The 26,058-nt window shown below is 37.9% G+C and overlaps 1 protein-coding gene across 1 annotated transcript; it reads left to right on the forward strand.

Moving 5' to 3' along the window:
- LOC104678214 (olfactory receptor 51H1-like) lies at window positions 1–26,058 on the forward strand. Its single transcript, XM_010383450.1, has 3 exons — window positions 1–144; window positions 353–508; window positions 25,030–26,058. The coding sequence occupies exons 1-3, from the start codon at window positions 1–3 to the stop codon at window positions 26,056–26,058; spliced, it is 1,329 nt and encodes a 442-aa protein (XP_010381752.1).

The raw sequence follows: 26,058 nt of genomic DNA on the forward strand, positions 1-26,058 counted from the left end.
ATGGCAATGATTGCCCCTCCATATCCTGGATGCTGCTTTGTCTCTGTATTAACCCTGAATGTACTAAGAGAGATATCTTCAGTGCTCAACACCAAGGAATCTGCTGAAGACATGATATATCCCATAGATAAATTAACTAACAAAGTAAAAGATCAAATTAGGTACATCATGAAATATAGATATGAGACCTATGTATATAGGGGACTCCCCCACCCCCCCAAAAAAACCACAAAAGAAACGCAAGCATAGCAGCTGGGGTTGAGAAAGAAAACAATATGGGAAGAGAAATGATTTAGGTAATAGGTCTTAAATTTAGATAATAACTTCCCATATTCTCGGTTTTAAATCTTAGTGGGTATTTGAAATACAAGGCAAAGCAATCAGTTCTGCTGCTCCGTGTATTCAGATTATTTCTCATGCTATGTCTTCACTGGGGATTCCCACAGGATTCAGCTTTGCCCTGAAGAATTGTGGAATGAGGATCACAGCAGATTATCACTGGAGCAAGGTAGGTAGAAAATCAGACCATATGTAAGGCATAGAAAATAGCGCCGTTGAATTTTCAAGTTTCCCCAAGTTCCTCCATCCAGGACTTTTGGCCACCAGTAAGTTTAGAACAATTTATACAATTTTTGAGACATATTTCAGCGATGTTTGGTCAGAAAAGTCTGCTCCAACTTTCTAGTTCTAAAGTATGATATTATAGGGTCATTTATCTCTAGTTGTCTTCGATTTTTCACCCCTTTCCAAATACTGCTGCTTCGTAACTCTTGCCTTTGCACCTGCAGTTATGTCTGTCTTCTCTCTATTTTCTATTTCAGGAACAAATTCATCCTTACTGTAGGTATATGCTACCAGTCCCCATAGGCCTTGTGATATGTTACTTTCCTTCAAATGAATTGCTTCCAATTGCACAGCCTCTGTATGTAGCCTCCACACATTTATATAGCATAACCTACTCACTATTGCAACTCCTTCCATGCCTTCCTACTACTATGTGAGCTATTTAAAGACAAAGACTATCTTTATATTTTATATTTTTTCATTTACACAGCAACATCTATCCATCATACTTGAAATAAGTTTCGTGAATTCTATGAGTTGTTTTGAAAATCCCGCTTAAACAAAACTTTCTCTTGTTGCCTTGATTCAGAAGTTGTATCTCCCTCCTCTCTGCAACCGGCGCTGTGCTTTTCTTATTGCTCCACCTTCTCCATCATAATTTCTCAGTCAACTTCTCAACTTCTCAGAAATTGATTTAAGTTTTTAAGAGGTGTCAAATTATTTTCACTGCCTTCTTTCTTTCCTTCTAGGCTCAGAAACAGGGGCACCCACACTCTTTTCTCTCCCCCTTCCCTCTCTTTCTTGCTTCATCTGCTTACTTCCTACCCTCTCCCTGATTATTTTCTCACTCTCACTCCTAGTCAGACTTTCCTTCCCACACTTGTTTCTCCCACTGTGCAGTTCACTCACCACACCTGGTTTCTCCCAGCGAACCTCACACACTGGTGTTGTGGTGAACCGCCTGGGCTGTATCTTTATGTTTCTCTGGTTGTACCATATCTAGGAAAGTGGGTGGGGTGTGGGGTACAGGGAGGGTAAGGACAGGTGTCCAGCCTTGCTTTGCCAGAGCCCCATGGGGAGGCTCAAAGATAATAGTTAAAAACCTGTTGCTCTGCCCAATAGAAGAACCATGATGACCTTTGAACTGTAGCAGGAATGAAAAAAATCTCTCTATCCCTAACATCCAGTCTTGATCTTATAGCCTATCAAACAGATCCCCCTCTGCGCACACTAGCCCTAAGCTCATAGACCTGCTAGGCCCTGATGCTCTGTCTTACCCTGACCTGTCTATTTTGGAGCATTTACCACAACCCCTTCCTGGCATTTTTTTCAGAGAGTAGATAATTAGCTCCAGAGAGTGCTCCTGGATCAGTCGTCTGGGACTCATTCTGGTTTTGATGGTTGTCTTTGTTTTGACTAATTGCCATTAGCTTAGTGGGACTACCACATGGTGTTTATAGCACTAAAGCCACAGGTTTTATCTCTGCAAGGATCACTTTGTTTTGCACCCTCAAAGTAAGGCCAGAATCCACTCAAAGACTACCTGGGCTACAGAATGAGCTCTTATCCTTGGTATGGTTTGATCTCCATATCTGGCCATGGGCACACTGTCACTTATAAAGCCAGATGTCGCTGAAATATATAAGCTAGTTCGACTGGACACCCTCACTCCTCTGGCCTAGTCATTTTGATTTCCCTTTTTCGTCTCTCTTCCCTGTACTTCGTATTTTCTCATTTCCCCTGCCTTTTCTTATTCTTAATAAATGCCTTGTTTTCTTATGGATCAGGTATCACCAGACACCCCCACGACCCATCCCAGCTTGTGGCTTTTCTGTCACACCTTGGACATAATCAGCCAAATCTCTGTAAACAGCTTGGGCTCTCACTGTGTGTCATGCCATCCACTGCTCCTCCCCTCCTTCAGGCCCTTCTGGGGTGCTTTTGCTTAGGTAATCCCTGCAGCAGACCTGAGTAAACAGATCCCAGATCATGGATTTATCTTGGTTCATCCCTGTCACTTCTATACTCCCTTTCAGGAGATGGTGCATTAATCTTTCTATCCCCAGGGTCCAGACAGACTTCTCCTGGACTCAGGCTACTGCATCTCTCCTCCAAATTCCAGCTGGTGTGATCTATTGGACCTAGAGGCTGCCCTCAAACTTATTAACTGAAATTTAACCCCATGGTGAATGGAGCAGGAGACACTGATTACATTGGCTTTTGCTACCTCCACAATCCCATATCCAGGGTCTGTCTTAGGCTCTCTGTTGTGTTCAATGTACCATTTCCTATCCCTTCATCACCCAGGGGTCCAAAGCCATCTCTCCTCTAATCCCTAAACAGTAGAAAGAACCTCTTATCTATCTGCACTATGATGTCCTTGGCATCCAAGGTGGTGATTTATTAATGTGACAAATAAGTCTATCCTAATATATTAGAGGGAGGGACAGAATTAAACCATCTCTAGGTCCCTCCTTTCTGCAGATTAAGGCATGTGTTATTTGACGTTATGTTTCAGGAGGCCACAGTATGTTGCTGTACTATTCAGATTTAGACTAATCTTGGGGAAAATCTTTACTTTGTCACTTTGTCCCTGTAAGGCTGTGGACCAGTTACTTCACATAACTGAGCTTCAGTTTCCTAATCAGTAAAAAGAGATGGAATGAGAGCAAAGTGTCCAGCACAATGCCTAACTCCTATTATTTACAGTCTTTGCATGTTGTTACCAGTTTTCCATGTTACCCCTTTGATGGGTAAAATGGCTTTCCCTCAACAAATCATTTTGAGCACCTGACATGTGCCAGGTATTGTTCTAGGCTGCAGTAGTAAACAAGCGAGATAAGACTACTTTTATGGATTTTACATTTCAGTAAGAAGTGGCAGAAAAGAAAGGACTAAACAGTTATGATAATTCCAGATGACTCTACATAAAGTCTATAAAACAAACAGAAAAGGGTCATAGGGTAATAAATAAAGAGGACTGAATTCTGCAGAAAAGGTAGAAGAAGTAATATTTAAGCTGAGAGCTCAATGCTGATAATGAGCTAACCATGAGGAGATATGGAGAAAACGTGTTCCAGGGCAGTAGTAAGGCAGGGAGGCAAGACTCAGTTTGGCATTTCCTAGAAGAAAGTAGCCAGTGTACTTGGAATCACAAGAAGAAGGGAAAGGTTACAAGAAGTCTTTGGAGACATTTGCAGGACTATGCCTTATAGTGCCATCAGGCTTGGTTAGAAATGTTAATTCTAAGTGCATGGGAAAACATTGGGATGTGTTAAAAAGCCGAAGAGTATAAAAGTGTGATTTGTAATTTTAGAAAGTTCCCTCCACCTGCCATGTAGAGTAAGAATGGACTTTGGCAGACAAAAATGGAAACTAGGGGGCCACTCAAGGGAAACTTTTCAAAGAGTTAAAAGTGGAGGAAAAGTGACTCCATATGCCTCTCAAAGCAAACTATGTTTCTGCATTTGTGTGTGGTACTACCATCCCTCTATACCATCAGGGCAGAACATTTAAAATTACTCTAATATTCTCTCATGAATCACTACACATTTACTGAGTTCTGCTGTGTCTCTGTGATGTTATTGGTAGCCCAGCTTGTTCTACTCTATTGCCTTCACCCTCATTTATAATGCATTAGCCTTGTTTTGTTTTCTGTTCTTCATCACTTCCTCTTCTTCTAAAGAATATCTCTAATCATTTCATTTTCTCCCGCAGAAGTTTTTCATTGTTCATTCTCTGCCCCTTGAATAAAATTCAAATTCTTATGGTAGTCCACATCCCTAATACTCTAGTTCCAATATTTCCACTTTTACCACTATCCCTCTCTCATCCTGTTAACCAGCCATGCAGGTCTACAGTGTTTTCCCCTAAAAATGCCATATGCCTTCTCACTTGCATACTTCCATGTAAGCTCTTTGTTCCACCTGAAGTATTCTAGTAGGTCATTAATCTAAAATCCTAGTGATGTTCTAAGTCTCCATTTAAATTTTGCTTGTTACATTACATTTCCTCAGTCTTCCCTGTCCTCTACCAGTTAACAATGATTCTCCTAATTTCAAATAGCCAATCTTTTGTCTAATCTCCTCATAACACCTTGAAGAGCCTATAACACCTTGAACATTTATTGTGGTTATTTTAATATTTGTCTTATTTATTCTCCAAATCTTTCATAGGATTTTAAAAATCACGATTAAAAAGTGCATCAAATAAAATGTACTATCTTAACCATTTTTAATTGTACAGTTTAGCAGTGACACATATATTAACATTGTTATGAAACTGAACTCCAAAACTTTTTCATCTTGCAAATCCAACTCTACGCTCGTGAAACCACAGCTCCCTGTTTCCACCTGCCCATAGCTTCTGTTAACCTCTGTTCTGTTTTCTCTTTCTATGAATTTGACTAATTCAGATACTTTATATAAGTGGAATAACACCTTATTTGCCTTTGTGTAACCAGCCTATTTCACTTAGCATTACGTCCTCAAAGTTCACTCATGTCATAGTATGTGACATGACTTGTTTATTTTTAAGGGTGAGTAATTTTCCATGTATATACCAGATTCTGTTCATCCATTTACTTGTTGATGGAAATTTGTGTTGCTCCCACCTCTTGGCTATTGTGCATAATGCTGCTATAAACGTGTGTATGCAAATATCTCTTTGAGACCCTCTTTCAATTCTTTTGGATATAAACCCAGCTATGGGATTGGTGGATCATATAGTAATTATATTTTTAAGTTTTTGAGGAAACTTAATCCTATTTTTCATATCAGTTGCACCAATTATACTCTATCAATAGTGTCCAAGGGTTTCAATTTCTCCACATCCTTGTCAACACTTGTTAGGTCCTGGTTTTTTTTTTTTTTTTTTTTAACTGTAGTCATCTAATCGACATGAGGAAATATCTCATTGTGGTTTTGATTTGCACTTCTCTTATGGTTAGTGATGTCGAGCATATCTTTATATTCTTGTTGGTCATTTATTTGAAGACGTGTTTATTCAAGTATATGTTTAAGGTTCAATCTATTTTGTCTGATAATAGCATAGATGTCCCTGTTTCCATTTTGGTTACCACTTGCATGGATACTCTTTTGCCAACCCTTTAATTTCCGACTGTTTGTCCTTAGATCTAAAGTTAGTTTCTCTTAGACAGTATATAGTTGGATCCTGTTTTATCCATTCAGCCAACCTATGTTTTTTGATTGGAGAGCTTAATCCATTTACATTTAATTATTAATAGAAAAATACTTATTACTGTCATTTTGTTAATTATTTAGTATATGTCTTGCAGCTTTTATGTCCCTTCTTTCCTATCTTGCTGCCTTCCTTTGTGTTTCATTGACCTTTTTTGTAGTGACATCTTTGATTCTTTTCTCATTTTCGTTCGTGTGAAAATATCTACAGATATTTTCTTTGTGGTTACCATTGCAATTACATAAAACATATTAAAGTTATAGCATTTTATTTTTAAATGATAACAACTACAATGACATACAAAAACTCAACTCCTTTATAACTCCACTCCCCACTTTATGTGATTGGTGTCACTTATTATACCTCTGTATATTTTGTATGCCCATTAAAATAGATTTTAAAGTTCTTTTATGTATTTTTATTTAACTTATATGTACAACAATTACAATAATCCAAGGTATTATATTTGTGTGTATTTACTTTTTATTGTAAAACCTCATATTTGTGTTTGACTTTGGCTTAATATCTGGTATCCTTTCATTTCATCTTGAGGAACTGTCTTTAGCATTTCTTGCGAAGCAGGTCTAGGGTAAGGAGCTTTCTCAGTGTTTGTTTATCTGGGAAATACTTTTCATATTTGGAGTACAATTTTTTTCAAAACAGCATTTTTACTTGACAGTTTTCCTCCTTCCCTCCCTCCCTCCCTCCCTTCCTTTCTTTTCTTTCTTTTCTTTCCTTGAATATATGATTCCACTCCCTTCTGGCCTGCAAGGTTTCTGCTGAGAAATTCTCCGATAATAATATGAAAGCTCTCTTGTATGTGATTAGTTGCTTTTCTCTTGCTGTTTTTAAGATTTCCTTTTCATTTTTAACTTTACACGTTTTTATTAGAATGTGTCTCTGTATGGTTCTCTTTGGATTTATCTTAATTGATATTGAGCTTCTTGAAATTTTATGCCCTTTTCCCTCACTAATATTTGGAAAGATTTTGGCCATTACTTCTTTAAATAACCTCTCTTCCATTTTCTCTCTGTACTCTTGGATTACCACAGTGTGTATTTGTACCCTGGTAGTACACTTGATAGTATCACATAAGTCACTTAGATTTTTTCTACTTTTCTTCATTCTTTTCCTTCTTACTACTAACTTATTGATATTAATGATTAATATTCAAGTTTTCTGATTTGTTCCTCTATCTGACCAAGTTTGTTGTTGAATCTCTCTAGTAACTTTTTGAATTTGGTTATAGAATCTGTTTTGGTCTTTTTTTTTTGTAGTTTATATTTTTATGTTGATATTCTATTTTGTTCAAATATCACTTTTTAAATTTTGTTTAGTTGTCTATTTTTTTTTTTTTTAGCTCATTGAGCATACTCATGACAGTTGTTTTAAATTTTTCATCAGGGAGCTTATAGATTTGCATTTCTTTAGGGTCAGTTTCTAGAGTTTTGTTTTGTTTCTTTGATTGGCTTATTTTTTTTCTTTCTTTGTATGCCTTGTAATCTTTTGCAGGGATTTGAGCATTTGAAATAATAACCTACTTTTCCCATCTTTTATGCTGACTTTGCAGAAAAAGATCTTCACTAATCAGCCAGACTAGAGGTTCTAGAATATCTCCTTTTCTGATCTCTTGTTCTCCCTGCTATCTGCCTACAGAATTGCAGCTCTAATGTGTTGCAGTGCTTACTTATGTTTCCAAATGCTTGCAAACTCTGCCACTGATCAGTGTGCTGCAAGTCAGGTGAGACAGAAACTAGTCACTAGTCACCATAGGAGCCTCTAGACAAACCAGATAATTGAACAGTCTTTTGTTTCCATCGCAAGGAAGAAGCCTAGGGATGGGAGGATTCTTCCCAGTTACATGCTATTCTGGGTAGATAGAGGAGTACAAACAAGAGGGCTAATGCCACAAATTTGTCTACCCCTTTTGCTAAAATTCTTTCTTGATTTTACATTGGCCTGAGTTCTGTAGTTTTCAACTTGTTTCTAGAGTTCTCACAGAGGAATTCTCACTCACATATTGTTATCTCAGTGTTTCTATGGGAAAAGGAGGGCTTGGAGCTTTCTACTCTGCCATCTTGCTGACATTATTCTATCTCATGGTGTTTTATTAATTATTATTATTATTTTGTATTTTCCAATATACCTAGCACAGTGCCTTTAACATAGTTGTAGCTCAGTTGCTGTTTAGGATTTATGGATGATTGGTGACAGGTATGTCCTGGAAAGATGGATGTAACAACTGAGAGTAAACTGGATTGGCAGGGCAGAGACTAGCAACACAGACACAGAAGTTTAATGTAATTGTGTGTATAGTAGATGATGAGTATTTGGTCTTGGCCTTTTGGATTGATGATGTAAAGGAACAAGTAGATGCAAAAAGAATTTTAAAAGTAGAATTATATCGGGTTTTTTGTATAGTCAAATTAGTTCTCTCCAATGCGATTGTAACCTATCAGTTCATATCCATGTCTGCTATCTATTTCTGTAATAAAACACGCTTGCTTTGGCATTCAAGATCACCAACTGCCTATTGCCACTCTCTATCTTGAAATTCTCTTTCATTTTTACCTACATGGATCCTAACCCAGTAATACTAATGACCTCGTCTGACTTCAGATGAATAAATCTTATACTTGCGTTTGTGCCTACATAGAAATAATAAAACTCTCCTACAATGTTTATATTAACTCATATACTAATTCTATACTTCCACCAAACCCGTTTATTTCTCACTTTTTCTGAGAAGCATCTAACTTCTACATAAAACCTCATAGTATTTTCATTTTATGAATATCTACAGATTGTATTCAAAGACAATTATATGGTAAAATACTCTATTTTTTTTGAGAGTTTTAACTATTTCTTATCTCCTTTATAGAAATACTGTTTTTCTCATCTCTCCCTAATTCAAGAATGGGTATGGGAACATGATGACGTGTTTTTGGATTTGTTGAATAGAACTCTGTGGGTCAAGTAGACTTTGGTCTGATATCTACAAAGTATGTGTAATAATTTGGTGCTTCCTGAAGTGAAAAACAGATATCTTCTTCTAGGGGTTGCATGTCTCATGTTCAGATATTTGCAAATACATAATATAGCAGAGATAATCACAAAAAGAAAATATATAAAATAATGTGCTGCAGTGAAATGATGGAAACTGGAGCCTGTCTTATGGGATAAAAAAGAGGGTCACTTTTTCAGTCAAGGAGAAAAATCGTGGTGATTTTTATGAAGAGTTATTCCTGCTACTATGACTGTTAATATAAGTTAGAGAGTGAAGACATCCTTTTCTCTTCTTGTTCCTCACTATATTTCCTCAAATCCACGCAGCAGAACAAAGCAATAGGATCTCACTTCCTGCTGCTTTCTCCTGTGCAAACTTTCATGCTCATTTAGGCCTCATACTGTATTTAGATCCTCACTTAATAAATTTAGATCTCAGAAGATCTCTTGTCACTTACTGAGACTTGTGTTTCAAGTGTCTTGAACAATCCCTGGGACTGCCACAGATTCTCTTCAGGATGATGACAATCCTAACAACCACCACATTATGTTGAAGCTTAATTAAAAAAAGACTTAAGTGTACCTATCCACCCCAGGACTTTGGTCTTTCATTGTCTAGCAATATTTTATCAGCTAAAATCACCATGTACCAGGATCTTTGTATTAAGCCTCCAGTCAAACTCTGTTCATTTATATTAACTGCATCACCATTTCATCTTTACATTATTGTCCTTCTATAATCTCATCTTTGTTTCCTCTCTCCAAATATTCCCACTCTATCCTCTGAAACCCCACTGCTTCTCAGTTAACAATTTTTGTTGTTTTTTTCCTGTCCTTATGGGCCTTTCACCGCTTGCCCTAACTAAAACATGGTGTCATCAAATTGTGATACCTTCCCTGAAGCCCTTTCAAATGGGGATACTCCTGTTTTCTACACATTTTGTTGTCTTTCTCAATCCTGTATGACTCTAACACTGGTACACCTTAATCTTCTTGGGGCATAAGAAGTTACTTTTAGATATATCTCCTTTCCTCTTCGTCAATAGAACATCTGATATTCGGTTAATTAATAAATACTTTATCACCTATGCTGGACAATTAGAGATAAGTATAAATTCAGATTATGGTGAAATTGTGAAAAATATGATTTCTGCTAAGGACAGGGACTTATTTTCACATATTGTTGAAATGATAATATTTATAGACTAATAAATCATTACATTGATCAAAATACCTAGAAGATGATTAAAACAATGCCATTTTATGTGTTAAAATGAATTAAAAAACGCTTCCAGTCTTTCTTTTCAGTGTTATTTCCCCCTAACATACAGGAATTAAATTAGAAATCATAGAAAGATATCTAACATACCCAAATATTTTTAAAAATATTACATATAACTAAAGTAAATTAGAAAATATTAAAATTAATGAAAATAAGAAGTCTGTATATCAAAATCTGCGGTACCTCAATAAAACAGTGCTGAGAGGAAAATTTATGGCATTGAGGCCTTAGATGGGAATAGAAAAAAAAGTCTTAAATTCATATTTTAAGCTTCAATCTTAACGAATTAGAAAGTAAAAACAAATTAAAACCAAAGCAGGCCGGCGGTGGTGGCTCATGCCTGTAATCCCAGCACTTTGACAGGCTGAGACGGGCAGATCATGAGGTCAGGAGTTCGAGACCAGCCTGGCCAACATAGTGAAACCCCATCTATGCTAAAAATAATAAAATAAAATAGCCAGGTGTGGTGGCATGCACCTGTAGACCCAACTACTTGGGAGGCTGAGGCACGAGAATCGCTTGAACCCGGGAGGCGGAGGTTGCAGTGAGCAGAGATCGTGCCATTGCCCTCCAGCCTGGGCGAGAAGAGCAAAACTCCGTCTCAAAAAAAGAAAGAAACGAACAAACAAACAAACAAAAAACAGAGTAATCAGAAAGCAAGAATTAATAAAGATCAGAGAATAAAATATTGAAATTGAAACAGAAAAACAGCAAAGAAAATCAATAAACCAAAACCTTTTTTAGAAGATCAACAGAATTGACATTCCTCATATGAGTTTTCAATAATACTGTGTAACAAATTATCAGAAACATAGTAGCTTAAAACATATCCAGTATTAACTGAAGTTCTATAGGTCAGAGGTCTGGGTGCCTCAAACAGGTTCTTTGCTCAGGGTCTTAGAGTGAAAAATCCAGGTGGCAGCTGGGCTGGACTTTGACCTGAGACTCTTTGGGAAGAAACCATTTCCAAGCTCCTTCAGTTTGTTGGCAGAATTCAGTTCCTTTCCTTTATAGGTCCTTGTTTATTACTGGCAGTTGGCTGGAGGTCACTTTCACACCATAGAAGCTGCTCAGTTCCTGTAAATATGGTCTCTCCCATCTTCAAAACCATAAATGGCATGTTAAATTCTTCATATACTTCAAACATCTCTGACTTCCTCTTCTTCTACTGGCAGGAAAAAAAGTATCTCTCTGTTTTTTTTTTTTTTTTTTTTTCTCTTTTCCTCAAGTGATTAAACTTTCCTGGATAATCACCTTTATATTATATAACATAAAATCGTAATGAGTGTAACACTTGGTGAAGTATTTTAAAATCTGTCTACCACATTCACCTAACCAGACTGACAAAATGCGAAAGCATAAAGTATTAATATTAGAAGTAAAAGATGGAATATCTCTATAGAGACATTTATTTAACAGATTTATTAAACAGATAGCAATACTACAAACAATTCTATATTCCCAAATTCAACAAGTTAAATAAAAGGGACAAATTCCATTACTTTTAATGGCAAAAACCACAATTACTTTTGCACCGACCTAGTATTATTATTATTATTATTGAGATAGAGTCTCGCTCTGTCACCCAGGCTGGAGTGCAGTGGTGCAATCTCAACTCGCTGCAACCTTTGCCTCCTGTGTTCAAGCAATTCTCATGCTCAACTTCTCGAGTATCTGGGATTACAGGCACACACCACCACCAGTAGCCTGGGTAATATTTTTGTGTTTTTAGTAGAGATGGAGTTTTACCACACTGGCCAGGTTGGTCTCGAATTCCTGACCTCAGGTGATCCGCCAGCCCCAGCCTCCCAAAGTGCTGGGATTACAGGCATGAGCTACCACACCCGGCCCCATAATGTTACTTTTATACCAAAAGAATACAAAGACATTTCATGAAAACACGTATGCGTGAGTGCACACACACACACCCCTACAGATCAATATCACAATATCACTCAAGACATAGACACATATCAAACTACTAGCAAATCCAATCCAGGAACATATTTAAAAGATATAATATGACCACTTGGTGTTATTGTGGAAATACAGGCTGACTCAACATACAAATATTATACAATCTATTAACAACCAGAAATGAAAAATCACAGATTATCTCCATATACTGAGAAGCAAGCACTTTACCATGCTTAACATCCATTAATGGAAAAAACTCTCAGCAAATTAGCAATGCAAGGAGGAACTTCCATCCCATTACAAAAGGCATGTACAAAAGGTCTTCTAGCTGACATCATACTTGATGAAAGAGCAGATGCTTTTTCTCTAATATCAGGGAAACAAAACAAGGCTATTAGCCTCTTACTACTCTTATACAATGTTGTACTGGAAGTTCAGTCAGTGACACTAATATAAAAGTGATTTTTTGAAAAAAATAGCCAAGCTGGTAGTTTTATAGTACTTGAGTTCTAGAACTTCCACAAAGTGACAATAATCAGGAGAATATGATTTTTGGAAAAGAGACACATAGATCAGTGAAACCAAATACATAATCTAGAAATAGCCTCAGAAATATGGTCAATTGATTTTTGACAAAGGAAAAAAGGACATTACGGAGAAAGCACAGCTTGTTCAACAAATTGTGCTGAAACAATTGAATATTTTAAAGAAAGTTAACCTATATTTCACACTTTATACAAAAGTCAACTAGAAAATCATGATAAACCTAAATGTAAATCCTAACACTATAAAACCTCTAGAAGACAACACAAGAGAAAATCTTTGACGACTCTTTATGCAAATGTTTTAAAATTAATCTCCAACAGCACACCCCTAAAGGCTTAAAAAAGATAAATTGGATATCATCATCTTTTTAAAAAACAGTTTAAAGATAGACACTTTGAAGAGAATGAAAAAGCAAGACACAGACTAAGGAAGATGTTTGCAAAATAGATACACAAAAAATGTGTTTTATATAGAAAATATGATAAAGTAATAACCTTATAAACTCAACAATAAGAAAAAATCGTACATTCATGCAATGCAACACTTCAGCAATAACATAAATAAATCTCAGATTATTGTGTTAAGTGAAAGAATTGAAGTTCAAAAGGTGACATACAGTGTAATTCCATGTATATGATGTTCTGTGGTGAGCAGGTTATGCAAACCTACTACGAAATGCTGGGAAGCTGAGAGGCTGAAGAAAGAGGGTGACTCTGTCAAAAAAAAAAAAAAAAAAAAAAAAAAAAGAGGCTGACAAATCTATGTCCTCAGAAAGAAAGATTTAATAGGGACTTTAGAACAGACGCCATATCTTGAGATGGTTGATTCCCAGACTGTTACTCTTCAGACCCAGGACTTACATAACATACGGAAAGACTACACATAGTTCAGAAGATATTTGCCTAGGGGCAGGATATATGGTAAGAATGTAAAATTAGAAATCTTACAGGCATTCCCAGAATGGGGTTTAATCAGAAGTCGACATGGCAGATTAGCATCCAAGATGGAGTTGTTTTAGCCTACACATATGACATTCAGGATAAGCCAAAAATATAGAATAAGATAATGGATCTGGGGTTGCCTGGTTCTGTTGGTGACTATCCACCACCCTAATCCAGATACCAAGTGTTCCATCAACCCAAAACATTCCCTCAAGCTACCCCTTCCTAACTTTTACTCAATCTAAGAAGAGGGAATTTACTTAAATGCTGGAAAGGTAAGGATCGGGGGAACATACTTCAGTAAGTAGATAAGAGAGGGGCCCAAGTGAAAGAGATTAGATCCAATCATCACAAAACTTTTGAATGAGTGAAGGTTTTTCTATGGAAAGTGATGGGATAAAGACTGAGTTGGGGGATTTCAAATATGTGGTGAATATTAGACATTGCTTTTGATAGGAATGAGGTAAGTATCCAACCAAAGAAAATCAAATTAATTAGCTACAGACAGATTCCCTTAATTTTTCTGGGCCATAAAATCTAACATATTGCACAGTCAGTATCTTCTAGCCATTTTCAGTTGTCAAGATGTTTTAAAAAAAGATATAATGACATTTGTTCAGTTTTCTTTTTTAAATTATTTTATTATTATTGTACTTTAAGTTCTAGGGTATATGTGCATAATGTACAGGTTTGTTACATATGTATACTTGTGCCATGTTGGTGTGCTGCACCCATCAACCCGTCAGCACCCATCAACTCATCATTTACATCAGGTATAACTCCCAGTGCAGTCCCTCCCCCCTCCCCCCTCCCCATGATAGGCCCTGGTGTGTGATGTTACCCTTCCCAAGTCCAAGTGATCTCATTGTTCAGTTTCCACCTGTAAGTGAGAACATGCGGTGTTTGGTTTTCTGTTCTTGCGATAGTTTGTTGAGAATGATGGTTTCCATCTGCATCCATGTCCCTACAAAGGACACAAAGTCATCCTTTTTTATGGCCGCATAGTGTTCCATGGTGTATATGTGCCACATTTTCTTAATCCAGTCTGTCACTGATGGACATTTGGGTTGATTCCAAGTCTTTGCTATTGTGAATAGTGCCTCAATGAACATACGTGTGCATGTGTCTTTATAGCAGCATGATTTATAATCCTTTGGGTATATACCCAGTAATGGGATGGCTGGGTCATATGATACTTCTAGTTCTAGATCCTTGAGGAATTGCCATACTGTTTTCCATAATGGTTGAACTAGTTTACAATCCCACCAACAGTGTAAAAGTGTTCCTATTTCTCCACATCCTCTCCAGCACCTGTTCTTTCCTGACTTTTTAATGATTGCCATTCTAACTGGTGTGAGATGGTATCTCATTGTGGTTTTGATTTGCATTTCTCTGATGGCCATCTCTGATGGCTCAGTGATGATGAACATTTTTTCATGTGTCTGTTGGCTGTATGAATGTCTTCTTTTGAGAAATGTCTGTTCATATCCTTTGCCCACTTTTTGATGGGGTTGTTTGTTTTTTTCTCGTATATTTGTTTGAGTTCTTTGTAGGTTCTGGATATTAGCCCTTTGTCAGATGAGTAGATTGCAAAAATTTTCTCCCACTCTGTGGGTTGCCTGTTCATTCTGATGGTAGTTTCTTTTGCTGTGCAGAAGCTCTTTAGTTTAATTAGATCCCATTTGTCAATTTTGACTTTTGTTGCCATTGCTTTTGGTGTTTTAGATATGAAGTCCTTGCCCATGCCTATGTCCTGATTGATATTCCCTAGGTTTTCTTCTAGGGTTTTTATGGCATTAGGTCTAACATTTAAGTCTCTAATCCATCTTGAATTAATTTTCGTATAAGGAGTAAGGAAAGGATCCAGTTTCAGCTTTCTACTTATGGCTAGCCAGTTTTTCCCAGCACCATTTATTAAATAGGGAATCCTTTCCCCATTTCTTGTTTCTCTCAGGTTTGTCAAAGATCAGATGGCTGTAGATGTGTGGTATTATTTCTGAGGACTCTGTTTTGTTCCATTAGTCTATATCTCTGTTTTGGTACCAGTACCATGCTGTTTTGGTTACTGTAGCCTTGTAGTATAGTTTGAAGTCAGGTAGCGTGATGCCTCCAGCTTTGTTCTTTTGACTTAGGATTGTCTTAGAAATGCGGGCTCTTTTATGGTTCCATATGAACTTTAAAGCAATTTTTTCCAATTCTGTGAAGAAACTCATTGGTAGCTTGATGGAGATGGCACTGAATGTATAAATGACCTTGGGCAGTATGGCCATTTTCACGATATTGATTCTTCCTATCCATGAGCATGGTATATTCTTCCATTTGTTTGTGTCCTCTTTGATTTCACTGAGCAGTGGTTTGTAGTTCCCCTTGAAGAGGTCCTTTACATCCCTTGTAAGTTGGATTCCTAGGTATTTTATTCTCTTTGAAGCAATTGTGAATGGAAGTTCATTCCTGATTTGTCTCTCTGCTTGTCTGTTACTGGTGTATAAGAATGCTTGTGATTTTTGCACATTAATTTTGTATCCTGAGACTTTGCTGAAGTTGCTTATCAGTTTAAGGAGATTTTGGGCTGAGACAATGGGGTTTTCTAAATATACAATCATGTTATCTGTAAACAGGGACAATTTGACTTCTTCTTTTCCTAACTGAATACCCTTGATTTCTTTCTCTTGCCTGATTGCCCTAGCCAGAACTTCCAACCCTATGTTGAATAGGAGTGGTGAGAGAGGGTATCCCTGTCTTGTGCCAGTCTTCAAAGGGAATTCTTCCAGTTTTTGCCCATTCCGTATGATATTGGCTGTGGGTTTGTCATAAATAGCTCTTATGATTTTGAGGTACGTTCCATCAATACCAAATTTATTGAGCGTTTTTAGCATGGAGGGCTGTTGAGTTTTGTCAAAGGCATTTTCTGCATCTATTGAGATAATCACGTGGTTTTTGTCTTTGGTTCTGTTTGTATGCTGGATTATGTTTATTGAGTTGCATATGTTGAACCAGCCTTGCATCCCAGGGATGAAGTCCACTTGATCATGGTGGATAAGCTTTTTGATGTGCTGTTGAATCTGGTTTGCCAGTATTTTATTGAGGATTTTTGCATCAATGTTCATCAGGGATGTTGGTCTAAAATTCTCTTTTTTGTGTGTGTCTCTGCCAGGCTTTGGTATCAGGATGATGTTGGCCTCATAAAATGAGTTAGGGAGGATTACCTCTTTTTCTGTTGATTGGAATAGTTTCAGAAGGAATGGTATCAGCTCCTCCTTGTACCTTTGGTAGAATTCAACTGTGAATGTGTGTGGTCCTGGACTTTTTTTGGTTGGTAGACTATTAATTATTGCCTCAACTTCAGAGCCTGCTATTGGTCTATTCAGGGATTTAGCTTCTTCCTGGTTTAGTCTTGGGAGAGTGTAAGTGTCCAGGAAATTATCCATTTCTTCTAGATTTTCTAGTTTATTTGTGTAGAGATGTTTATAGTATTCTCTGATGGTAGTTTGTATTTCTGTGGGGTAGGTGGTGATATCCCCTTTATCATTTTCTATTGTGTCTATTTGATTCTTCTCTCTTTTCTTCTTTATTAGTCTTGCTAGTGGTCTATCAGTTTTGTTGATCTTTTCAAAAAGCCAACTCCTGGATTCATTGATTTTTTTGGAAGGTTTTTTGTATCTCTATCTCCTTCAGTTCTGCTCTGATCTTAGTTATTTCTTGCCTTCTGCTAGCTTTTGAATGTGTTTGCTCTTGTTTCTCTAGTTCTTTTAATTGTGATGTTAGAATGTCCATTTTAGATCTTTCCAGCTTTCTCTTGTGGGCATTTAGTGCTATAAATTTCCCTCTACACACTGCTTTAAATGTGTCCCAGAGATTCTGGTATGTTGTATCTTTGTTCTCATTGGTTTTAAAGAACATCTTTATTTCTTCCTTCATTTCGTTATGTACACAGTAGTCATTCAGGAGCACGTTATTCAGTTTCCATGTAGTTGAGTGGTTTTGATTGAGTTTCTTAGTCCTGAGTTCTAGTTTGATTGCACTGTGGTCTGAGAGACAGTTTGTTATATTTTCTGTTCTTGTACATTTGCTGAGGAGTGCTTTACTTCCAAATTTTGGAATAAGTGTGATGTGGTGCTGAGAAGAGTGTATATTCTGTTGATTTGGGGTGGAGAGTTCTGTAGATATCTATTAGGTCTGCTTGCTGCAGAGCTGAGTTCAATTCCTGGATATCCTTGTTAACTTTCTGTCTCATTGATCTGTCTAATGTTGACAGTGGGGTGTTGAAGTCTCCCATTATTATTTTATGGGAGTCTAAGTCTCTTTGTAAGTCTCTAAGGACTTGCTTTATGAATCTGGGTGCTCCTGTATTGGGTGCATATATATTTATGATAGTTAGCTCTTCCTGTTGAATTGATCCCTTTACCATTATGTAATGGTCTTCTTTGTCTCTTTTGATCTTTGATGGTTTACAGTCTGTTTTATCAGAGACTAGTATGCAACCCCTGCTTTTTTTTTTTGTTCTCCATTTGCTTGGTAGATCTTCCTCCATCCCTTTATTTTGAGCCTATGTATGTCTCTGCATGTGAGATGGGTCTCCTGAATACAGCAGACTGATGGGTCTTGGCTCTTTATCCAGTTTGCCAGTCTGTGCCTTTTAATTGGAGCATTTAGTCCATTTACATTTAAGGTTACTATTGTTATGTGTGAACTTGATCCTGCCATTATGATATTAACTGGTTATTTTGCTCGTTAGATGATGCAGTTTCTTCCTAGCCTCGATGATCTTTACATTTTGGTGTGTTTTTGCAATGGCTGGTACCTGTTGTTCCTTTCCATGTTTATTGCTTCCTTCAGGGTCTCTTGTAAGGCAGGCCTGGTGGTGACAAAATCTCTAAGCATTTGTTTATCTGTAAAGGATTTTATTTCTCCTTCACTTATGAAACTTAGTTTGGCTGGATATGAAATTCTGGGTTGAAAATTCTTTTCTTTGAGAATGTTGAATATTGGCCCTCACTCTGTTCTGGCTTGTAGAGTTTCTGCCGAGAGATCTGCTGTTAGTCTGATGGGCTTCCCTTTGTGGGTAACCCGACCTTTCTCTCTGGCTGCCCTTACAATTTTTTCCTTCATTTCAACTTTGGTGAATCTGGCAATTATGTGTCTTGGAGTTGCTCTTCTCGAAGAGTATCTTTGTGGCGCTCTCTGTATTTCCTGAATTTGAATGTTGGCCTGCCCTACTAGGTTGGGGAAGTTCTCCTGGATGATATCCTGAAGAGTGCTTTCCAAGTTGGTTCCATTTTCCCCCTCACTTTCAGGCACCCCAATCAGACGTAGATTTGGTCTTTTTACATAATCCTATACTTCTTGCAGGCTTTGTTCATTTCTTTTTCTTCTTTTTTCTTTAGATTTCTCTTCTCGCTTCATTTCATTCATTTGATTCTCAATCGCTGATACTCTTTCTTCCAGTTGATCAAGTCGGTTACTGAGGCTTGTGCATTTGTCACGTATTTCTTATGTAATGGTTTTCATCTCTGTCATTTCGTTTATGGCCTTCTCTGTATTAATTATTCTAGTTATCAATTCTTCCACTCTGTTTTCAAGATTTTTAGTTTCTTTGCACTGGGTACATAATTTCTCCTTTAGCTCTGAGAAGTTTGATGGACTGAAGCCCTCTTCTCTCATCTCATCAAAGTCATTCTCTGTCCAGCTTTGATCCATTGCTGGTGATGAGCTGCGTTCCTTTGGAGGGGGAGATGTGCTCTTATTTTTTGAATTTCCAGCTTTTCTGCCCTGCTTTCCCCCCATCTTTGTGGTTTTATCTGCCTCTAGTCTTTGATGATGGTGATGTACTGATGGGGCTTTGGTGTGGGTGTCCTTCCTGTTTGTTAATTTTCCTTCTAACAGTCAGGACCCTCAGCTGTAAGTCTGTTGGAGATAGCTTGAGGTCCACTCCAGACCCTGTTTGTCTGGGTATCAGCAGCAGAGGCTGCAGAAGATAGAATATTGCTGAACAGCGAGTGTACCTGTCTGATTCTTGCTTTGGAAACTTCCTCTGAGTGGTGTACTCCACTGTGTGAGGTGTGGGGTGTCCGTCTGTCCCTGGTGGGGGATGTCTCCCAGTTAGACTACTCAGGGATCAGGGACCCACTTGAGCAGGCAGTCTGTCCATTCTCAGATCTCAACCTCTGTGTTGGGAGATCCACTGCTCTCTTCAAAGCTGTCAGACAGAGTCGTTTGCATCTGCAGAGGTTTGTGCTGCCTTTGTTGTTGTTGTTGTTGTTGTTTAGCTGTGCCCTGTCCCCAGAGATGGAGTCTACAGAGACAGGCAGGCCTCTTTGAGCTTCTGTGAGCTCCTCCCACTTCGAGCTCCAGCGGCTTTGTTTACCTACTTAAGCCTCAGCAATGGCGGGCGCCCCTCCCCCAGCCTGGCTGCTGTCTTGCCCTTAGATCTCAGACTCCTGTGCTAGCAATGAGGGATGCTCTGTGGGCGTGGGACCCTCACAGCCAGGTGTGGGATAAAATCTCCTGGTGTACCCTTTGCTAAGACCCTTGGTAAAGCACAGTATTGGGGTGAGAGTTACCAGATTTTCCAGGTGTTGTGTGTCTCAGTTCCCCTGGCTAGGATTCCCTTCCCCCTTACACTTCCCAGGTGAGGGGATGCCTATCCCTGCTTTAGCTTTGGCTGGTCGGGCTGCAGCAGCTGACCAGCACCAATTGTCCTGCACTCCCTAGTGAGATGTACCCAGTACCTCAGTTGAAAATGCAGAAATCACCTGTCTTCTGTGTCGCTTGTGCTGGGAGCTGGAGACTGGAGCTCTTCCTATTCAACCATCTTGGTCCGCCGCCCCATTTGTTCAGTTTTATACTTGCACTAGCAATGTATAACAGAAAGCTAAGATTAAAAAATATCAGATTCCATGTGATATAAAATGACCCACCTCGATAAGTTATAAAACTTTGGCTGAGCAGCTAGAGTAAAATCAGAGTGATTCTATTCCTTAGATCCCCTGTGGGTCAATACAGAAGAAAAACATGAATAAGGGCATAAGTGTGTTGCAAGGTGAAACGTTTATTATTAACAGTGGAATATAGAGGTTAAGACATTGCAAGTAGAGCAGTTCCATGTTAATTAGTTCAAACAGTTTTGAAAGACTGATTATGTGATGTAGATATAGATTTTGTGTTATGGAACTCAATATTTTGAGAGACTATCATATTAGAAGAGTGATTTGCATTAACATTAAATTACTCTAGGACTATTGTGTAGATGAATGATAAATGAATAAGAGAGCTTGGAATATAAGCCTCATTCTATTTGAGCATTTCTTCCTTACCTAGCCATGGTGACCTTCAAGTTCCAGGAAGTCCAGAATACACCTAGTGTGCTGAGAAGCCACTGCTGTTATTTCTATCCTAAGCAATTTCTAGTTTTTTTTATTTATTTTTATTTTTTTATAAAGGAAAGAGGTTTAATCGACTCATAGTTCCACATGGCTGGGGAGAGCAATTTCTAGTTTAATTTTTAGAATTACATCTAGAATCTGGGTCATTTTCCAATGTCCTCTTTTCTTTGCTGAACAATGAGGATGAGAATAACATATCCACTTCATAGTAAGATTACTTGTGTTTATGAGGATTTATGTGTATTATAATGATTAAAGTATAAAATGAATGTGATAAATATTATGACTACTAAAGTGTAGAATTAATATAGAATGTTGTTATTGCCATTATTATTGCTGCTGTTACTATTTTTCATAGGGCAGGTAGGGAAAGTTGCATCTGAAAGTAATATAATATTGTGGAATATTCATTGTCTCTTGATTGATTGTGGCATTGATTGATGCTTCCCTGAAAGACTTTTTACTTTACTTTTGCACAGGGCATGACTTATGACTAAGTTGATATTGAAGGCTGAAAAATGCAGATAAAATAGCAGAAATATTCATTTATTAGGAAGCCATTTCAACTATACAATCATTTTTGGATGGGAAAATCATGGAGTAACTTTTCCTTGAACTTTTTTTTTGTTAGTTTTCCTATGTTTTGAGAAAAATAAAAATAACTATCATTTATTCAGGGCATTGAAATAGTGAAATGGTTAAGATATCCCTGAGAAACTGTGATTGTGCAGTAACCAGCTCCTGGAACTTCCCACAATCCCCCCACCCCCCCAAAACACACACACTCACACACTCACACACACATATACATTTCTCAAATGTCCTCAATACTATCTTCTTTCCCAGATATGAGACTCTAAAGGGCGATTTGAGCCCTAGAGAAACCTCCTTAGTCTTGGAAGTCTCTGGGGAATAACCCTGTTTGTGGATCTGTGAAACTCTCTAGGACACACTAACGGGAGGAATGCTGGAGCAACTCAGGACATAAAAGCCCTCATGGGGTAGTGACAGTGGTGTTGCCAGGCAAACCTCAGGCTGCTTAAGAATCATCTTCTAGCTAGGCTTCTCTCAGCAACAAGGTGAGTTGGAGAGTAAAATCAGAAGATAAGGTTGGTCTGTTGACAGAACATGTTCTGACATCATTCCTGAAATCTCTAACTGGCTCCCAAGTACTCCTTTCCGTTTCTCCTTATCTTCTTTGTTCTTCATTCCCCTATCCAAGCACTCAAGTCCTGTGCCTTGTCTTTTTTCTCACTCACATCTGGTTTAAGAGAAAGATATGAAGTCACAACTTATTTATCCTAATGGTGTAAAGATAACCCTTTTCTAAGAGGTAGATAGAAATCAGATCCTCTATAGTGAATGTATTGCCTTTGAAGGTAGGAAGCTCTCTGTGACTGGAACGAATGTAGGCAGAAGGTAAGTGTCAGCTATAGAATATGGCATGCATAATTCTAGACTGGTTAGGTATTGGGTCTTTTAAAAAAAACTTTTTTATCTAGAACTTGAAATAATTGGAGTGTAGGAATGTTCCCCCTAAAGGAAGAAATTTGTGGCTTTACTCTCAGGTGAAAGATGGTTACAATTAATCTTTACATCAGGAGGGTTTTTATTTCTGTTTCTTAAGGTCCACCCTGCCCATCTTACATAGTAGTATAATGAAGGGTAAAACTATTCTTTTAAGACCAGTCTCAACCTTGTACTATTATTCACAATGTCCTAGAATGCCTGGAAACCTGAAAGTTTTTCTAACACTTATAGCAAATGAAAGGGTTATTTTTGGTTCTTTGTTTGCTGCTACTCACATAATAAAGAGATTTTATAATTTGTTTAATTTTCACCCTGCTCCTTCAATCTAGTATCTATAATGGGTCCACATAAGTTGTGGGAGCCTAGAGAGCAAATACAGAACACTTACACAGCCCGTTTTCCCAGAAATGTGGCAGTATATATAGTAGAGTGTCAAGCTAGGAAAAATTGTCAAAGGCAGAACTTAGGGTCCAAGAGCCTTATCTTCATAAGATAGATTTGAATTCTACCTGTTTGCTAGATCCTGGGCAATATAGATAAATAATAAAGTCTGAGGACTGCTGCAAGACCAAGAGATGCAATTTTGACTTTGTCTTCTCTAATGGAGCACCCAAGCTCCCGTAACAGTTGTAATTCTCCTCAAAAAGGATATGCAGTTCCCTTCAACCCCTGCCCATTTTTTTATCTTCTTTTTTTTCTGTCAACATGTTGTTGACTCAGACAAGTTATTTTCTTTATCTAGGTTTTAGATTCTTTCTTAAATGTGAAATAGTTCAATTTTTACCTCTGCCATTCTTTGAATTTTTGTTTTTATCCTTTAGTTTGTTTTCTCTCCTTCCTTCCTCCCACCATATTTTTTCTTTTCCCATTTTCTCACTTCTCAGAATTTTCCCTCATTCCTCCTCTTTATAACAATTATTTGACAAAATTAATAAGAGCTTTCTCAAAAAATCACTAAGACAAGAAAACCAAAACAACAGTTATTTGGGTGGGTAAAAATGTTTATTGGCAATCTCATAGGCCACATACTTGAACTAACTCAGCTGTCTTTTATAAAAGAAATGGAAGGAAATTGCTATGTTATATAAATAGATAAAATAATCTGGCTAAGCTTGGAGGAAACTTGATAAGAAATCTTTCAAAGGGTATTTTTAGGGATGTTAAAAACAGTTATAATATGCTTTTTAGTTTATCATGAGAATGGGTCAATCAGAAATGTACAATAGCCTGGAGGTGAGATGCTCAATAGTTGTAAAGCAGAGAATAAATTATTTCAAAAATGCAAGGGATACAGAATTAAATGTGATTATTTGTGATAGAGGAGAATCTCTTAGTTTTCACCTCTGCTGCAGAAAATATGGTCAAAAGATGCAAACAAACAAAAATAGAAAAAAAATTCAATATTAATACTGAATATACATGAACAACAAAACCTTTAGTTCAAAATAATCATAATAAAAGAACACATTTTATTTCGAGGGCTTTTAAATTTTAATTCTCACACTGATCCTATGAAGTAGATATTATTATTGCCCACTCATTATATAAGTAGGGGCTTTACTGAGGATCAGGGGGAGCTGGGATCCAAATACAGGATGTGTGGATCTAGATTCCATGCTCTTAACACTACATTGCCTCTTAGTCAACTTGATTCCAATCAATCGATAAAGATAACTGATGAGAGTCTTAAGGTTAATGGGTTTTCAATGAGAGTATATTCTACCCTTGTCAACCATGTCCAAAGTTGAATGACCCCATCAAAGGGTCTTTGGTAGTTAGTATAGGTACTGGTTCTGGCAATATGAATGTGCCTTCCAGATCTCCATGGAGGCCTCCATAATCCAGAAAATCAGGGTGTAACATGATCACTGTGCCTTAGCAACGAGAGATTGCCAGATAATTCTGATCCTGAAAAAGTCTTCCATTGAGTCCTGGGTATTTTACTTTCTCTTGGACAGAATGGGTTATTCTATCCAACAATTGCTGTTGTTGCTTTACCAAGTATAATTTGCTTCCCCATATATTAAGATTTCACTAATTTAGAAATGGCAAACATTTTTAATTTTAAATGAGTAAAGTGTCTGTAGTTCTTGGGTTGAGAATGATTCTGAGGCTCTGGGGAAACAAAGGAGGAGAACGCATAAAGAGAAGCTAGGTGCGTGCAAGGGGTATTTCCACCCCTGCCCTCGGCACAAGATATATTGCCTTCATGAAAGCCCTGGACATAAGAAGTGTGATGAATGGGAGTGGCATTTTTTGTAGATAATCAAACTATTCATATTTCATCTTGACTCGGTTATATTCATAGTGGCTAAATTATTATGTCCTCAGCTTCTGACTCAATAGCTTATAAGACATTGATTAGAAACAAGGAAAAAAGTAGCAGGAGAGGCAGAATATATTTTACTACATGGGTTGGTGCTACAGTGTCTGCTTGAAGCTGAATATGACTTACTTATTCTTGGGTGAGTCATTTTCCCTTAGGTCAGTAGAACCTTACTCAACAGGATGCACCTTGGAGTAATGATTTTAGGCATTCTGTCACCTCTTAAATTTTGCCTCCCTTACCCCCTGAAATACACAGTTATGTGGGGAAAAATGGCTCCACTCTCAAGGAATTAAGAGTCTAATGTATCATTTATCTTTGTCACTGTATTTTTAGGAAGCCATTCATCAGGATCCCATTAGTTCCTTTCCTATGACTATCTCACATTGGCACCATGCAGATAATAACTACTCCCACTTCCAACACCTTTACTTTGTCTTCACTGGAATTCCAGGGCTCGAGCAAAAGTATTACCGGATGACATTCCCGCTGGGTGCTGTATATGTTATTGCCCTCTTTGGCAATAGCATCATAATCTCTACCATCACGTCTGAATCATCTCTACATATCCCTATGTACTACTTTCTGTGCATGCTGGCTTTGGCAGACATGGGGCTTGCCCTCTGTACTTTGCCCTCTATGCTAGACATATTCTGGTTTAACTACAAGTCCATTGCCTTTGATGCCTGTCTTGTTCAGATGTACTTCATCCACACTTTCACAGCCATTGAGTCTGGCGTGCTGGTGGCAATGGCCTTCGATCAGGCTGTGGCAATCTGGACCCCTCTCAGGTACAGCACCATTCTAACCAATGGTGTGGTCTGCAAAACAGGGTTAGTCATTTTGTCAAGGGCAGTCAGTGTTGTCTTCCCTGTGCCTTTCTTCATCAAGAGGCTCCCCTTCTACCACTCCAACATCCTCTCTCACTCCTTCTGCCTCCACCAAGACGTTATGCACCTTGCCTGTGCCAGCACCCGCGTCAACCGTCTCTATGGCCTCATCGCTGTCATCTTCACCAAGGGTTCTGACTCCCTCTCCATCCTCCTCTCCTATGTGTTTATACTTCAAACAGTAATGGCTATTGCCTCAAGGGAGGGTTGTCTGAAGGCACTCAACACCTGTGTTTCACACATCTGTGCTGTACTCATCTTCTATGTGCCACTCATTGAGGTGTCTGTCATTCATCGCTTTGGAAAGCACCTGTCACCCCTGACTCATGCCCTCATGGCAAATGCATACCTTGTTGTATCCCCTGTGCTAAACCACATAGTCTATACTGTGAAAACCAAAGAAATACAAAGGAAGATCTTCCAGATGTTTGTTCAAACCAAGATTACAGCAGAAGGTTGGAGTCTGCCTGTTTGA

The sequence above is a fragment of the Rhinopithecus roxellana genome, chromosome 15, assembly GCF_007565055.1.
Source record: "Rhinopithecus roxellana isolate Shanxi Qingling chromosome 15, ASM756505v1, whole genome shotgun sequence".
NCBI classification, from domain to species: Eukaryota; Metazoa; Chordata; class Mammalia; order Primates; family Cercopithecidae; genus Rhinopithecus; species Rhinopithecus roxellana.